This window comes from Elephas maximus, chromosome X, assembly GCF_024166365.1.
Source record: "Elephas maximus indicus isolate mEleMax1 chromosome X, mEleMax1 primary haplotype, whole genome shotgun sequence".
Lineage (NCBI taxonomy): Eukaryota > Metazoa > Chordata > Mammalia > Proboscidea > Elephantidae > Elephas > Elephas maximus.
In genome coordinates, this window is record NC_064846.1 from 143,982,611 (window position 1) to 144,001,552 (window position 18,942).

Below are 18,942 nucleotides of genomic sequence, written 5' to 3' on the forward strand. Positions count from 1 at the left end.
TGTGGCGTCTGGGGTCTTAAATGCTAACAAGCAGCCATCTAAGATGCAGCAATTGGTCTCAACCCACCTGGAGCAAAGGAAAATGAAGAACACCAAGCCCACATGACAACTAAGAGCCCAAGAGACAGAAAGGGCCACATGAACAAGAGACCTACATCATCCTGAGACCAGAAGAACTAGTTGGTGCCCGGCCACAATCGATGACTGCCCTGACAGGGAGCTCAGCAGAGGACCCCTGAGGGAGCAGGAGAGCAGTGGGATGCAGACCCCAAATTCTCATAAGAAGACCAAACTTAATGGTCTGACTGAGACTGGAGGAATCCCGGCGGCCATGCTCTCCAGACCTTCTGTTGACACAGGACAGGAACCATCCCTGAAGACAACTCATCAGAAATGAAAGGGACTGGTCAGCGGGTGGGAGAGAGATGCTGATGAAGAGTGAGCTAATTATATCAGGTGGACACTTGAGATTGTGTTGGCAACTCTTGCCTGGAGGGGGGATGGGAGGATAGAGAGAGAGGGAAGCCGGCAAAATTGTCAAGAAAGGAGAGACTGAAAGGGCTGACTCAAGACGGGGAGAGTAAGTGGGAGTAGGGAGTGAGATGTATGTAAACTTATATGTGACAGACTGATTGGATTTGTAAACGTTCACTTGAAGCTTAATAAAAGTTATTATAAAAAAAAAAAAAAAAAAAAAAAACACAGGTAGACATCCTTCTGGTATTCTCTGCTTTCAGCCAGGATCCATCTGACATCAGCAATGATATCCCTGGTTCCACATCCTCTTCTGAAACCAGCCTGAATTTCTGGCAGTTCCTATCAATATACTGCTGCAGCCGTTTTTGTATGATCTTCAGCAAAATTTTCCTTGTGTGTGATATTAATGATATTGTTCTAAAATTTCCACATTCAGTTGGATCACCTTTCTTGAGAATAGGCATAAATATGGATCTCTTCCAGTCAGTTGGCCAGGAAGCTGTCTTCCATATTTCTGGGCATAGACGAGTGAGCACTTCCAGTGCTGCATCCATTTGTTGAAACATCTTAATTGATATTCCATCATTTTCTGGAGCCTTGTTTTTCACCAATGCCTTCAGAGCAGCTTGGACTGCTTCCTTCAGTACCATAGGTTTCTGATCATATGCTGCCTCTTGAAATATTTGAACATCGACTAATTCTTTTTTGTATAACGACTCTGTGTATTCTTTCCATCTTCTTTTGATGTTTCCTGCATCCGTTAATATTCTCCCCATAGAATCCTTCAGTATTGCAACTCGAGGCTTGAATTTTTTCTTCAGTTCTTTCAGCTTGAGAAATGCCTGCGTGAGGGTTAGGATTTATTCAAATTATATTTAAAAAAAAAAAAACAGTAGGGAGTCATTGAGACTGAGCAGGGCTCTCACGTAATCAGATGACAATGTTACCAAAACCCCAGTGCCGTTGAGTCGATTTCGACTCATAGCGACCCTATAGGACAGATTAGAACTGCCCCATAGTATTTCCAAGGAGCGCCTGGCTGATTCGAACTGCTCACCCTTTGGTTAGCAGCCATAGCACTTAAGCACTACGCCACCAGGGTTTCCACCAAGTAAATAGTAGATAATAATTGTTAGTTGGATGGATGAATAGATGGTTAAGCTTAATTTTCCACTTCTCATTATTTCTTTTTGTGACAAAGCATTGTTCCAAAAATGCTACACTTTACTCTCATTGCTACAAATTTCTGATATTTGGCTTTCTGGTTTGTAATTAAAACCATAAAAACTTTATATTTTGTATTATTGTTATAAGGGATAGCCACAATTTATCTGCACATTCCTTTTAGTATTTACATGGCCATATCCATTTGCAATCTGACCAAGCAAAGGTAATGATTGCTGCTTCTTCTTATTAAAAAAAAAACTAGTGCCATCGAGTCCATTAGACCAATATAAATTGCTAATACTTGCATATTGTCTCTGTTATGGAGCCTTGGTGGTGCAGTGGTTAAGAGCTCAGCTGCTAACCAAAAGGCTGACAGTTCAAATCCACCAGCAACTTCTTGAAAACCCTATGGGGCAGTTCTATTCTGTTCTATAGGGTCGCTATGAGTCGGAATCTATTCAATAGCAAAGGATCTCTGTTACATATTCTTACACCAGAATCTTGTTGTTCCATTAATAACCCAGGGGAAGTGAAATCAACACTTGAGGACTGAATAAGATGCTGTTTTGGCAACTTCTAAGAAGGCCATTAAAATATTTGGCCTATGTTAATTGATTTAAAAAAAAAGAAAAGTAGGTTATGAAGATATTTATAGTAGAGGTTTCTACAAAGAAGTATGGATTTATACTACTTTATAACAGTTTCAGGAGTCCCTACACAGTGCAAACAGGTAACCCACTGGGCTGCTTACTGGAAGGATGGCTGGACAGCAACTGATACTGGTACTGATATCATTGTTTTTGGCTACATCAGTGCTGCTCAAACTTTAATGTGCTTAGGACTCACCAGGAATCTTGCTAAATTGCAGATTCTGATTCTGTAAATGGGGGCAAGAGCTGAGATTAGACTGCTGATGCTGCTGGTCCTTGGATCACTTGTGCTTAAGGAACTATCACTTTGACATGATTGGGAAATAGAAAAATCAAGGGATTTACCAAACTGTGATGTAAAATCACATTAGGAGTTTGAGATTTTATCTTTAAAATGTTCTTTTTATCAAATGTATTTCAAAAATTGAAACTACCTAAAAAATTCAATTCATTTGTTCATCCATTAATTCACATAGTCACATATGCAATATGCTTAATCATGCGATTTGGGAGAAAACAATCCACCCATTTGTCTGGCATCTCCTTTGCTCTATCCACTCTCCCATATGTTACCTCATTTCAAGATTGGAACACACGTTTGAAAAAATAAAAGATAAGCCAGGTTTGTTAGACATAATGTTCCCTCAAGTCTAAGTGTTGATAGTGATTCACAATTATTTCTCCTGGTATGGCTTGTGTTTTCACCCAGATACTATTCATATCTCTCTTCCTGCTGTTGCAAACCACAACATAACTTCACTTGACCTCCTTTACTGACTTGCTTTCACTTTTTGGTTTCCCTCTGCATGTCCTAAGAAAAATTATCAGACAAGTTGATGTAACTTGCTCTGTTTAGCTTTGTAAGTCCTTGAAGAAATGTCAGTGATACTCTTTTGCTCTCTGCAGGTTGCATTTTTTAATCAAATTAATTAGTTTATTCATAGAGAAGAAAATCTTCTGTTGTCTCTATGCCAGTTATCTTCTTGTACTTTCACAGTTGGAGGTTTTGTATTTTTCTTCCCTTCCTCTCACCTCCTACCTCCCCAAGGGTATTCCACATCATAAAACAACACAACCCTCCCCAAAAGTTATGTACCCTAGTCTTCTTAAGGTTTCTACCTTAAGCACTTCAACAGACATTGTGTTGCTTTATTTTAGTTATTAAATCAGTGGCACTTCTCTCATTTAAATCTCATATACATTGTTAAAGATTTGTAATTAACCAGTACCTACATGGTGGTATCAAAGTAGTTTGTGACTAGAAATGTCTTAACAAACCTTTTCATTATCTTAGCTTTCACTACATCATCAATGCATGTCCATGAAGGGTATCATAAGGTTACTGAGTTTAGGTAGAAGAGGCACACTGTACTATCAGCCAGTCACTCAATTCTTCTTAGTTTTGCATCCACAGACCCTACTACAGAGCCTGTCACAGAATAATTAGTCCATAAGTATTTGAAAATTAAATTAACAAACAAGAGGTGGGGCCAAGATGGTGGAATAGACAGATACTTCCGGCGAGCCCTCTTACAATAAAGACATTAAAAAAATAAGTGAAACAAGTATATTTATGACAAGCTAGGAGCCCTGAATGGAAACCCTAGTGGCGTAGTGGTTAAGTGCTACAGCTGCTAACGAAAGGGTCAGCAGTTCGAATCCACCAGGTGCTCCTTGGAAACTCTATGGGGCAGTTATACTCTGTCCTATAGACTTCCTATGAGTCAGAATCGACTCGATGGCCCTGGGTTTTGGATTTTTTGGTTTAGGAGCCCCGAATATCAAAGACAAGGTTAGAAAACGAACTGAGAGGCAAGGGAAGGAAGAGACAGTTCAGAAGCGGTGAGGAGTTACTGGACCTGAATCGCCGGGAACCCTCAGGCACCATTCCCAGGAGCAGCTGTAGCAGGCTGGTTCTAGTGTTCTGCAAAAGTATCCTCAAGGAGAAGCACACAGCCACACAGCCTACTTACACCACCAGAACCAGAGAAGAACAGTGCTCTCGGCAAAGGCTAAGTACTTGCATATATTTTACTGTGCCCCGCTCTGGCTCCCAAGCTGGCTTCAGCAGCTGATTTCCCTGGGCCTGAGATAGACCCTATTGAGCGCCTAGAGCCATTGTCCCCGCCTTAGAGAAGGACAAAATTTGCAATTGAGGGGAAAGATAACTTCTCAGCTGCACTAACTGGGGGAGCTCAGGACAGAAGTGGCTCCTGTCCAGGCATCAACGGTCTGTGGATTTGAGCACCTTTCCTCTTTGAATGGACCTGTGTGGGCCTATTTCAGGCAAATAGGCCCTCGTTGGCAAACTCCAACTGTTTCAGCTGTGTAGTAGAGAAATGGGTGTTTGATATTTGACATTGCTTTGCCTATTAAACATGGTCCTTACCTACCCACATCAGGGCCTAAGGACTGGTAGCTCCACTGCAGGTCACCCAGCCACCCACGACAGGGATCCAAGGATAACTGGTACCTCCCAGTCCTTACAACCAAAAACATTGGGTGCCCATGGTCCATCTGCAGAACCCACCCACCTGCATGCTTTAGGGGACAGGGACACACTTTCCTCAGAGACACTTGGTGGTCGGTTCTCAGCCCCCTGCCTTGTTCAGAGCGTGACCTCCTGCTTCAATCAGATACTGGTACATACACCAATCACCCCTGCCCCTCTAAGACTGTAGGACAGAGCCTGAACCACACACTTGATGATCAGCTACCTGGACACCTGAGCTGAATTCATACAAGAAAAGTAAATGGACTCCTAGACTGATATACCTGATAACAGCTCTAGCCATCTAGGACAGGACATCAGAGCTCCAAAGGCAAAAATAATCAAGCGAACTCACTCAAGCAACCCATTTGTGCATATCAAAACAAAACAAAGAAAGAAGCTAGGACACAGTAAGCAAATATAAAATAAACTAATACAATAACTTATAGATTGCTTGGAGACAACAGTCAATATCAAGTCACATAAAGAAACAGATCATGATCACCTCAACAAGCTCTCAAAACAAAGAATCAAGGGATCTTCTAGATGAAAGTGCATTCTTGGAATTACCAAAGACAGAATACAAAAGATTAATATACAGAACCCTTCAAGACATCAGGAAGAAAATCAGGCAATATGCAGAACAAGCCAAAGAACACATAAATAAAGCAGTAAAAGAAATTAAAAAGATTATTCAGGAACATAATGAAAATTTTAATGAGCTGGAAAAGTCCATAGACAGACAGCAATCAGAAATTCAGAAGATTAACAATAAAATTACAGAAGTAGACAACTCAATAGAAAGTCAGAGGAGGAGAATTGAGCGAGTGGAAGGCAGAATTTCGGAACTTGAAGGTAAAACACCTGGCACCAATATATTTGAAGAAAAATCAGATAAAAGAATTTTGAAAAAAAATGAAGAAACCTTAAGAATCATGTGGAACTCTATCAAGAGAAATAACCTACGAGTGATTGGAGTAGCAGAACAGAGAGGGAAATAGAAAATACAGAGAGAATTGTTGAAGATTTGTTGGCAGAAAACTTCCCTGGTATCGTGAAAGGTGAGAACATATCTATCCAAGATGCTCACCGAAATCCACATAAAGTAGATGTTAAAAGACTAAACCAAAAGCAAAGAAGTTTCCTGAATAAACCAAATGCTTTGAAAGCCAGTGTAGTAGGGGCGAGGGCTTTGGGACCATGGTTTCAGGGGACATCTAAGTCAATTGGCGCAATAAAATCTATTAAGAAAACATCCTGCATCCCACTTTGGAGAGTGGTGTCTGGGGTCTTAAAGGCTAGCAAGCGGCCAACTAAGATACATCAATTGGTCTCAACCCACCTGGAGCAAAGCAGAATGAAGAACACCAAGGACACAACTCATTATGAGCCCTGGAGACAGAACAAGCCACATAAACCAGAGACTACATCAACCTGAGACCAGAAGAACTAGACGGTGCCCAGCTACAACCAGTGACTCCCCTGACAGGGAACACAACAGAGAACCCCGGAGGGAGCAGGAGAGCAGTGGGGTGCAGACCCCAAATTCTTATAAAAAGACCAGACTTAACGGTCAGACTGAGACTAGAAGGACCCTGGTAGTCATGGCCTCGAAACCTTCTGTTAGCCCAAGACAGGAATCATCCCCAAAGGCAACTCTTCAGATAGGAATTGGACTGGACAATGGGATAGAAAAAGATGCTGGGGAAGAATGAGCTTCTTGGATCAAGTAGACACTTGAGGTTATGTTGGCATCTCCTATCTGGAGGGGAGATGAGAGGGCAGAGGGGGTTAGAAGCTGGTGGAATGGACACGAAAAGCGAGAGTGGAGGGAAGGAGTCTCAATAGGGGAAGAGCAATTAAGAGTACATAGCAAGGTGTATATAAATTTTTGTAGGAGTTACTGACTTGATTTGTAATCTTTCACTTAAAGCACGAGAAAAATTAAAAAGAAGAAAACCCTATGGAGCACAATTCTGCTTTGACACACATGGGGTGGCCTTAAATTGAAGTTAACTCAACGGTAACCAGTTTGATAGTCTAACAGCTTTTGGCTTCCAAATTGAGGTAGTAAAGTTCAATGTAAAGTGTATTATAAAGGCGACTAATAGACCTAGTGGAGAGTTTATATATATATAGCCAGCTCTCCTTGGCTTTTCTCTTGGTCCAAGATGTCAGTGTACCACTGGTGGGGATTCGTGGTCTTGCAGAAGGAACAAGTACACATTAGGTTTGGAAAAAATATGACAAGACAAAATATACCTTTCCGTATGGTTGTTAGACCTTACCTTGCATCCTTCCCCGAGGAAAACTATTATTCTCATGTCTAAGATTTGTAGACAGAAGAGTCTCAGGCTTTGCAAGTGGGTCTAATAGAGGGGTATCAGGACTTGGAGGGGAGAGGATCTGCTTACTGAAGCAAAGCAGTGCAGGGAGGAAGGAGGTATTCTACATCTGCACGGATGCTGAGGGTAAATATTAAAAAATCCAGTATGGGGACTTGTAGATAATGGTCTTAGAGGTTGTGGTAGTAAAGGTGGTACAGTAATGGTGAAAGTCTTACACATTTTTTGCCATTGTTTATATTTAGATCTAGGGTTTTAAAACTCATATTTCACAGAGCATTCATTGAGCTTTGATAAATGCTGCAAACCTTGGGAGTTGAAAAATACTAATGCGCTTCATATGGCCCATTTATTACTGCCATGTGAGAAGAAGACTTTACATATGTTTGTACACGCATTACTGAAACTTTAAAAAAATAAAATAAAGTCAATATTTGCTTGCTATTTCAAAGCAATGCTTGCGCTTTTTGAGTCTAGAATAGATCATGTTTTCTAATTCCAACATTTAATGAAACATTATAAATACTTAAAATATCTGACCATTCATTTTGTTATTGCCGTATGTTTGAAGGAAAATGGGTTTCAGAGTGTATTCTGGTTTCTACCATTAAAGTACACCTCCTCCTAAGAACAACTGTCTCAATGGTAATGACCATAATTTTCATTTGAATGAGAACAATCAGTAGAGTTATATATATTAATGACAGTCTCTTTATAAAACCCCCACCAAATGACCTTCCCCTTTCTTTGATTTTTCCATCCTGATAAGCACTGCCTTAAATGAAAGAAGGGATGAGTAATACGTCATCTTTAAATACTTAAAATAAGCAGCGTATGATAATGATTAAGCAGGTCCCAGGGCCAAGTCTCCTGGGTACCCAGTATCCCGCCTCCCTTTGCTTGCCTTTTGACCCAGGGAAGACTTTGTTTCTCCATATGTAAATCAGGGTTAATATAAGTTCCTGTATCAATAGGGTTAATTACAATAAAACCTCTATTTTGTGGCATCCAATAAATATAACTTGTTATTCACAAATGCAATGATCATTAAAAGCCCCAAATTGTGCAAAGCCAACATTACCATTTAATAGTTAAACCGTCTGTGCCTTTGCATAGTATCATTAGTTTATAAATAAATTGAAATAGGCATGTTATACGTAATAAACCTCCGCTTCCATGTTATCTGCCTGCATCAGGGTGAAATTAATCCTGATGTGGTAATGTTGCCTGGGTCCAGCTTCCCAAACATTTGGCAAATGTGAGTGCCCAAGGGCTGAAGTAAAAAACTATGGCAGAGTCCGAGAAAAAGGGCACAGCTGTCTTAACCTTGGGCATTTGCTAAAAACGTGGGCCTGGAGAGCTTTTAAAAAGTCTTACTGCTTAGGCTCCACCCCAGAAATTATGGTTGAGTTATTCAGGTGTTGGGACTGTGTTATCTGTTTGAAAACTTCTCCTAATGGTTCTAATGTACAGCACCTCTTATAGTAAGGCATTATTAACAATAATTGCACTGGTTTACCTTTTTGTGAGAATTCAAATAAAAACTGTCTTTAACGTTACCTTCGTTAATCACTTTTTAAATAGAGTAAATGAAATAAAAATCCCTACAAAGGGGCTAAAATATCTACATATTTAAGCATATGTCAGCATTCTGGAAGCATCTATTTGCATGCAAACAATTGCTGAGCTAAAATCAAATCTATATGAACTATCCATTAAAGCCTTTTTACTAAGATTTTCAAGCCAACAGTTTGAAAAAGTAAATAAGTAAATTAATTTTAGTTTTTATCAAAGTGATTTTAGCTTGCCAGTCTTGGTACTGGGTATTTTTAATTGTAGTACCCTAGGGTTCATAAAGTCTATATTTTATTTCTTTATTGTGCCTAGCATATTTATTTTTTATATTATAGCCTTTTTTTTGTAGTTTTATAAATTGTTTTATTGTATTGCCATAAAGCCCAAGAAACATTAAGACTTTTAAACGTGGGCTGAAACTTAAGAAAATATTTATAATTTTGGCATTTCTGTTTAGAAACTGGACATTTCAAAAAATGTTATTTGTATTTATTGCTAACTCAAGAGATCATTCTTTATAAAATATTGCAAGCAGACAGTTGCTATGGAGTCTATTCCAACTCATGGCAATCCCATGTTTATCAAAGTAGAACTGTGTTCCACAGGGCTTTCAATAGCTGATTTTCAGAAGTATTGCCAGACCATTCTTCAAAGTTGCCTCTGTGTGGACTCGAACCTCCAACCTTTTGGTTAGCAGCTGAGAGTATTACCCATTTGTACCACCCAGGAATTCTAAAATATTGCAAGACATAATAAAATCGTATGGGTAATGACTCCCAAATAGTCATTGCTATAGTCAATGTAGGTAATTGTCAGTTTAGAGCTGTGCTGTCCAATATGGCTGTCACTAGTCACATGTAGCTATTTAAATTTAAATTTAAATTTAAATTATGATAGTTAAATGAAAGTAAACATTTAGTTTCTCAGTATCACTAGTGACAACTACTCAATAGCCACATGTGGATAGTGGCTATCATATTGGATAACGCAAGTATAGACCATTTCTGTCATTACAAAAAATGGTATTACTTAGAACATCTTTTACTGCAAGTAACAGAAAATCCAACTCAAAGTGGTCTCTACCCTTGCATCTCAAAGTGTGGACTATGAACCAGCAGCATCTATATCCTTTGGGTACTTGTTAGATGCAAAATCTCAGTCCCTGCCACAGCACTACTGAATTAGAATCTGTATTTTAACCAACTCCCCAGGTAATTTATATCCACATTAAAGAGTGAGAAGCACAGTTTATAACCATAAGAATGCCTGTTATTTTTTGTTGTTGTTGTTATTGCCATCAAGTCCGTTCTGACTCATAGTGGCCTTATTTACAACAGAACAAAACACCGCCCAGTCCTGCGCCACCCTCACAATTGTTGCTATGTTTGAACCCATTATTGTAGCTACTGCATCGGTCCATCTCCTTGAGGGTCTTCCTCATTTTCCCTGACCCTATACTTTAACAAGCATGGTGTCCTTCTCTAGGGACTGGTTCCTCCTGATAACATGTCCACATTATCTGAGACGTAGTCTCACCATCCTCGCTTCTAAGGGACATTCTGGCTGTACTTCTTCAAAGGCAGATTTGTTCATTCTTTTGGCAGATGGGATGGCACTAGAAACCTTTAAGTGTGTGACTCTATGTTGCCAGCAAAGTTCCAGGTTCTTTCAATTTCTTTGGTTTGCTGGTTTCTCTCTCCCCTCAGTTGATCTTATGATTGTAAGTGGGTACAGCAGTTCCTATTAGGGTATCCTGATACTCTTCTTCCTGTAGAGGTTTTGTCAGGATTGTCTCCTACTATGCTTTCCTATTTATTCCCATCCCATTACCTCCCTTCTCCATTACTAGTCATATACGTATGCTCTATGTTCCTTTTCCTTTTACTTCCCTTTCTAAATGACCAGTTGAAAACCATAAAATGAAACCAAGAAAAATGCATACATTTTTCTTGATTAGTGGTGATAAGTTCTTTATTTTGTGAATTTGACAGATTTTCCAAACAAATTTTCACTTAGAATATATCTTTGAGATGTGGAACTTCTTTCTCCTGAAATCCAATTTCATTAATGTAGGCCATGGACCTGTACAACTGTTTCTAAAACTTATACAGTGAAGCAGTACCAGCCTTTCTGCTCCTCTGTGATGCCTCCTGAAGTGGTTGCACCATTTCAGGAAGTAGCATATGATCAAGAGCCCATGGTGCTGAAGGAAAAAGCCCAAGCTGTTCTGAGGCAAAGGCAAAAAACAAGTCTCCAGGAAGTTGACGGAATACCAATTGGGATGCTTCAACAAACAGATGCAATGCCGGAAGTGCTCATTCTTCTATGCAAAGAATTTTGGAAAACTGCCATCTGGCCAACGGACAGGAAGAGGTCCATATTAATGCCCATCCCAAAGAAAGGTGATCTAACAGAATGCGTAAATTATCAAACAATATCATTAATATCACAAGCAAGTAAAATATTGCTGAAAATAATTCAAAAATAGTTGCAGTAATATATTGACAGAAAACTGCCTGAAATTCAAGCCGGATTCAGAAGAGGACATGGAATGAGGGACATCATTGCTGACGTCAGATGGATCTTGGCTGAAAGCAGACAATATCAGAAAGATGTTTACGTCTGTTTTATTGAGTACACAAAAGCATTTGACTGTGTGGATCATAACAAATTATAGATAACACTGCAAAGAATGGGAAGTCCAGAACACTTAATTGTGCTCATGAGGAACCTTTACATAGACCAAGAGGCAGTTGTTCGGACAGAACAAGGGGATACTGCACTGTTTAAAGTCAGGAAAGGTGTGTGTCAGGGTTGTATTCTTTCACCATACCTATTCAATCTGTATGTTCAGCAAATAATATGAGAAGCTGGACTACATGAAGAAGAGTGGGGCATCAGGATTGGAGGAAGACTCATTAGCAACCTGCGATATACAGATGACACAACCTTGCTTGCTGAAAGTGAAGAGGACTTGGAACACCTACTGATGAAGATCAAAGACTACAGCCTTCAGTATGGAATACAATTCAACATAAAGAAAAAATCCTCACAAGTGGGCCAGTAAGTAACATCATGATAAAAAGAGAAAATATTGAAGTTGTCAAGGGTTTTATTTTACTTGGATCTACAATCACGTCCATGGAAACAGTAGTCAAGAAATCAAATGACGTATTGCATTGCACAAATCTGCTGCAAAAAAAACTCTTTAAAATCTTAAAAAGCCAAGATGTCACTTTGAGGACTAAGGTGCGGCTGATCCAAGCCATGGTATTTTCATCCCCTCATATGCTTGTGAAAGCTGGAAATGAATAAGGAAAACAGAAGAATCGATTAATTTGAATTTATGGTGTTGGTGAAGAATATTGAATATACCATGGACTGCCAGAAGAATGAACAAATCTGTCTTGGAAGAAGTACAGACAGAATGCTCCTTAGTAAGTGAGCAAGAAGAGACTTAGTCTTGCTTCCTTTGGACATGGTATCAGAAAGGACCAGTCCCTGCAGAAGGACATCATGATTGGTCAGTGAAAAAGAAGACTCGTAACGTGATGGATTACACAGTGGCTTCAAAAATGGGTTCAAACACAGCAATGATTGTGAAGATGGCTCAGGACCAGGTAGTTTTTTAAATTTTTTGTTCTGTTATACATAGGGCTGCTATGAATTGAGTGAACATGATGGCACCTAATAACATAACAACATGTTGCCTGAGGGCATTTGCACAGGGGTTCCTTCTTCCTAGAAAGTGCTTACCTCTTCATCCACTTCCTCTTGCCTCAAACTTTGTTGTTGTTAAGTGCTTTGAGTTGATTCTGACTCTTAGCATCCCTGCAGGACAGAGGGGAACTGCCCCATAGGGTTTCCAAGGAGAAGCTGATGGATTAGGACTGCCGACCTTGTGGTTAGCAGCCGTATCACTTAACCAGTGCGTCACCAGCTCACCACCTCAAGCTTTAGAGTTGTTTAAGTATCAGTACTGCAGTAAAGCCTTTCTTTAACTCACAGTCCCAATTCAGTTCCTCTCATTTCATAGCACGATCACAATTATAATTACTAATGACCTAATGAGCTATGTATGTAAGCTCCATGCAGTAAGGCGCTGTGTTGGTCTTCTACACATCTCCATCCGTAATATCTAGGTACTGAATATATATACATTTAGTAAATAAATTAATCAGATTTGCAAGCTTCAACTCTTGGTGGTTATGTTTTCTGTTACACCATGCCTGGTGATTCTAGGTCAACTTCCTACGTACTCTCCCTTTATACCGTCTGAACTGTGTATATACTCTCACTATGATTATATTCTTGTTATATTGTAATCATAGATGTATCTTTCTCTAATAATCTCTAAGATACTTGAAGATAAAGATAAGATATTTTCTTTTGTCCATTCCTAACAAAGAGAATTTTCTAGCATAGATGGGAAACTCAGTACGTATGTGTATATATATATATATTTTTTCTTTTAATGAAATGTCGGTCTAGAAGGAAAAAAAGAAACATTAAAAAAAAATTCCTGCAGTAACTCTAATAAGTCTGTGTTAGACTTGAAACAGTTCTTCACGCATAAGTAATAATAACGTGGGTTTTTTTCTTTTAGGTTCTGAAATGTGAGGTTTTGAACTTAAAGTAATGACAAACCATGCAGGAAGGAAAAAACAAAACAAAACCAACTTGAGGAATGATACCTCAGCTAATTCTCGTGAAATTTTATTAACAGATCAGTTCTCAAGGGAGGCGCTGAACCAATAAAGTGGAAGATTTATATACCTTGCAATGCTGAGATGGTGTTCATTGTTTAACAGACTTAATCTTCGCTTCCACTTAAATGGATGCCTCATCTATGTTGTTTCCCATAAAAAGAAGATATGTGCTTTTTCTGTTTGATGAATGAAAGCTCTTTCTCCCAGGCTTTTGATTGCAGTGTACCTCAGAGGAAACATGTCTCTAAAAAGTTAAAGGTCAATAAATGGTATAAGCCAAATTATTTTAAACATTGTCAGTTATGTGTACATTTTGTGTGTTTACATATGCTGATTAAAGGAAATCTCTAGTAAAGATTTTGTAAATCTGAACAATAAATTCTTAATTCGAAAGATATCTTTTTTATTGATCAGTGTTCAGCAAATTAGGATTTCTTAAAATGCTTTAAGCATGCCTTCCGTGAAGAACGTGTAACTTTAAATGAGTATTAACACTTCTTTTAGTCTCACCTATTTGCTGAAGTAATGAATGAAATAACCTAAAGCTTTATTTCTTCTTTACTATAATGTTGTGTTAGTTGATAGCCAAGGTATGATCATATATCCCTGGTATTGGAAATGTGACTGAGAAGATTTAAGAACTTGGCTCCAAAGCATATTGCTGGACTGTGTACCCAGTTCTTTGGAATTTAAATTCATTGTCCAGCCCACTATTTTGTACACCTTTTGAAAAATCACTGTTTCATATATTTACTTCTGTATAATTAATGACCTCAAACCTTAGTGGCTTAACAATTTATAATTTATCATGATTTAATGGGTCAGTAACATTGGCAGGGCTCAGGTGAGTTATTGCTTTGCTTTGGGTGATATTGCTCAGGTTACTCACGGGCTCATTCAGCTGGAAGCTCAACTTCCAACACAGCATTGAATCCTCCACAGCTACTCTCCACGGGGTCTCTAATCACTCAGTAGTCTAGCCTGGACTTCCCTTCATCATGACCACTGGATTTCACAAGAGAGAATACAACTACTGCCTGTCCTTTTACAACCTAAACTTGAAACTGGTACCGTGTCCTTTGTGACACATTTTAGTGGTCAAATCGTGTCACAAGGTCAGCTGCTATTCAAGAGGATGGGAAAGAGCCTTCATCTCTTGATGAGAAGAGCAGCCTCATCTCTAACCACCACACACATCCAAATAATAGAAATACAGACAAATGATTGTCAATATATACTACTGACTCAGTTATCAGTGATGGCTCACACTTTAGTTAGCATGCTCATAGTTACTTACCTACATGAAATTTCCCAGAAACTGAGGTACACAGACTACAATAATAAGTCTAAAAAGGAATATATTCAGAGTTGAATGATAGCAGGCTGTAATAATCTTTCTACTTTATGTCCAACAGCTGTCAAAAAAGTTAAGCATGCCATAAATTATAAATGTCAAAAGAGTTTTACCTAGCTAGAAGTTTAATAATATTAAGTTGTCTTAATAGAGGTGATCATATACTTCTTTCAAATTTTTAGTTTGCATAAAGTTCTGATGGATCTCCAGAATCAGCAACTGAAAGAGTTAAATGACTGGCTAACAAAAACAGAAGAGAGAACAAAGAAAATGGAGGAGGAGCCCCTTGGACCTGACCTTGAAGACCTAAAACGCCAAGTACAACAGCATAAGGTTAGTATATTTTATCCTGTAGGTCTCTACTAGAAAAAAAAAAAAAAAACTTCGTGTGTATATGTGTATCACACACATATACAGATGTCATAGTTTACATATAGCAAAGATTAAAGTTTCTAATTGGGACAAGTCATTTTTAGCTTAGATCTTTTGCAATCTTTTTTTTTTTTTTTGTAGATACAGCATTACTAGGCTTTTCATATTTGAAAAAAAAAATGAAGCATATTCTGGGAAGAGAACAATGTGGAGTATGCGATATATTAAAGTTTTGGTTTGCTAAAAGATAGCTTCTGTAGGGATTACCTGCAAGGCAAATTTAAATATAAGACTTTTTTTTTCTTACATATTTTTAGCTTTAATTCATAATGTCTTGGAGCAGGCCGAACATGATGAAAATATTGCTTTACTAAAAAATACAGTACTTATTTATTTTAATGTTTCCATCTTATCTTTCGTCAGTTTGTTTGTACATTTACAGTTATGCTCCCTAGTTGCCAGAAAGTATTTGTTGTTTCTGTGATTGGGATTCCTACCAGAATATTTCTGATCTGGAATTTTTAGAGTGTTTTATTCTGAATTGCTATAAAACATCAAAACTAGCTCTAAGTTTTATTTTCAGAACTAGGTCTTACCCAGTTCACAAACACACAGAAGCATGGCACAGATGCACGGCTGGCCCAGGGCTAGGGTTGCCAGATTTAGCAAATAAAAATGCAGACACAAGACGCCTAGTTAAATTTGAATTTCAGATAAACGTTGAAGAGGTTTTTTTGTTTTTGAGTGTAAATATGCCCCGAATTAGCCCTGGTGAAGCAATGGTTAAGACCTCAGCTGCTAATCAGAAAGTCAGCAGTTCAGATCCACCAGCCGCTCCTTGAAAATCCTATGGGGCAGTTCTATTCTGTCCTATAGGGTCGCTGGGAGTTGGAATTGACTCGACGGCAAACGGGTTTGGTTTTGGTTTTATCTGAAATTCAAATTTAACTGGGCATCCTTTATTTTATCTGGCAACTCTACTCAAGGCTTATGGTTCTCGGATTTGAAAGTGAAAATCTGCTCTCTCAAGTTGCATCTCCTAAATTTGTGTCTCGCCCAACTGCTCTCACTTTAACACCTTTTGTCAGAATCAGAGTCTCTGTTCTTTCATGATGATTAAATACTTCTTTCTTTCTAAATCACACAGATTTTTTTCTTATCTAATGAGCTTTATTTTCAATGATAAATGGGGCTGGCCCCTGCTATTACTGTCCCCAAAGCAGTCTATTGGGTACAGTAGTTTAAGATCAAGTAGTTTAGTAAGTGCTATAGGTGGCACAATGGTTAAGAGCTTGGCTGCTTAATGGTTAAGGTCGGCAGGTTGAACCCACACATTGGCCCTGCAGGTGAGAGACCTGGCAATCTGCTCCCGTAAATATTACAGCACATGAAACCATATGGGGCAGTTCTACTCTATCACAAGGTCTCACTATGAGTCAAAAATTGACTTGACGGCACCTAACAACAGCATAAAAAAAAATAGCTATGATAATTCCCATCCACTAACCATCAGATGGAGCCCTGGTGGCACAGTGGTTAAGAGCCTGGCTGCTAACCAAAAGATTGACAGTTCTAATCCACCAGCTGCTCGCTCCTTGGAAACCCTATGGGGCAGTTCTACCCTGTTCTATAGGGTCACGATGCGTTGGAATCTATTCAACGGCAATGAGTTTGGTTTTGTTTTTTAACTGTGAAGAAAAAAATGAAGCATCTACTGTATTATAACTTTCATGTGGAAATTGTGACTCAGAGAAGTAACTTGTCACAAATTTTTTTTTTATATATATATATAAATACTATTTTATTGTGTTATTGGTGAAAGTTTACACAAAAAATTAGATTCCCATTTAATTTTTCTACACAAATTGTTCAATGATGTTGGTTACACTTTTCAGTGTGTCAGCATTTTCATTATTTCTTTTCTGATTGTTCCATTTTCAGTAATCTAGTTTCCCTGCCTCTGCGCCTTCTCATCTTTGATTTAGAGTAAATGTTAGCCATTTGGTATCATATAGATGATTTTTTAAAGGAGCACAAAGCTCACGGGTAATATTCTTTATTTTATGAGCCAATCTGTTATTTAGCTAGAAGGTGACCTCAGCAAATAGTTTTGGTTCAAAGTTTAAAGAGCATCTCAGGGTGATAGTCTTGGGGAGTCTTCTAGTCTTAAACTGTCCAGTAAGTCTGGATTTTTTTTTTTTAAGAATTTGAGTTGTGTTCCACATATTTCTCCCATTCTGTCAGGATCCATCTCTTGTGTTCCCGATTAGAATAGTTTGTAGTGGTAGCCGGGCACCATCTAGTTCTTCTGGTCCCAGGGTAGATGAAATTGTGGTTTATGTAGACTATTAGTGCTAAAGACTAGCTTCTTTTCTGAGTCTTTGTTTTCCTTGTTTCTCTTTTACTCTAGATGAGTAGAGACGTACAGTTTTATTTGACCACTCTCAAGCTATTAAAACCCCAGACACTACTCAGCAATCTAGGATATAGAACACAAACTTTATAATTATATTAAGCCAATTGACTGAGTTGTCCCGCGAGATTATGTTCCTAAGCCTTTAAACCCCATAAACAAATCTGGCAAAATGTTTGGTTAAGCCTAAGAAGTATCTTTAACTGAGCCCACTATGTGCTTTATTATATATATGGATATATATTCATGCACACACATACATGTATATGTATATACACACACATCTATGTGTGTATACATGTATACACATGTATGCATACCTATGTACATACCCATACATATATATATAATCACATATACATTTTTTGATTGTTGTTGCTATTGTTGCAAAATTGCATATGTCATAGCATTTACTAAAAACATCGTTTTTTCTTGTGTACTTAGTGACATCATTTACCTTGGTCAAGCTTTGCACACTTCAACCACATTCAGTGTGACCTTTCCTATTACCAAAAATAATAAGTATCTACTATCTATCTAGGGAGTGAGTGCTTCCTGCCCCTCATCCCTTGTCTTTTTACAAAAATGATATCATACCGTATTTGTCCTTTTGTGATTGACTTATTTTACTCATAATGTCCCCCAGGTTAATTCACATTATATTTGGAAAACCCATTCTTATTCTTTATGGCTGTATTGTCACACAGATTTTAGTGGCAACATCTGATGAAGAAGTTAAATCCAGGGCTGCTTTTTGTATCACATTTCCTGCATCAGTTGTAACTTTGGCAGACAGTGTCTGTGCCTGCCCTCTTCTGCTTGCCTTGCACTGGCAGCCGCGTGCATTCCCTGTGCACACCAATGCCTTTTCTCTGTCTGGTGGTATTCTCTGACTGCAAGAGAGCTTTGGCCAATTTAACGGTGGGCAGGAAGTGGAGTTAGTATCACCTGAGCTACTATCAAAGAATGAGGCATGGGAGTTAGTGGATAAACACCCCAGAATCCTTGTCCCCAAGTGGGACAGTTGTGAAGTATGTTCTTCACAGACTCCCAGACATTCACCAGCAAGACTAAGCTCCAGATGTCCATTGAATAACCTGTCCCACACGCCCACCCTCTCATAGTACTTCCTCAGATCATCTCCCAGATGAAATACTTGCACCCAAATCCTTAGTTCAGAATCAGTTTTTGGAGGAACTGATCCTAAGAAAACTCTTTTTACTCCCTAGAAGACAGAATATTAAACCCAGCATCTTAGGCTGGTTTCTCTAGAAAAGCAAAACTAGTAAATCATATAAATACATATATATACAGAGAGAGAGAGATTTATATCAAGGAAACGGCTCATGCAATTGTAGAGGCTGAAGCGTCCCACGTCCATGTATCAGG

The 18,942-nt window shown here is 38.6% G+C and overlaps 1 protein-coding gene across 12 annotated transcripts in view; it reads left to right on the forward strand.

Annotated features, from left to right (window-relative positions):
- Positions 1 to 18,942, forward strand: part of DMD (dystrophin) — a 2,447,064-nt gene that overhangs the window by 743,226 nt on the left and 1,684,896 nt on the right. For all 12 annotated transcript variants that reach the window (XM_049872854.1, XM_049872851.1, XM_049872858.1 and 9 more), the window contains one exon: positions 14,951 to 15,101. In XM_049872854.1, the coding sequence (XP_049728811.1) occupies positions 14,951 to 15,101 (151 nt within the window). The remainder of the gene's footprint in view (positions 1 to 14,950; positions 15,102 to 18,942) is intronic.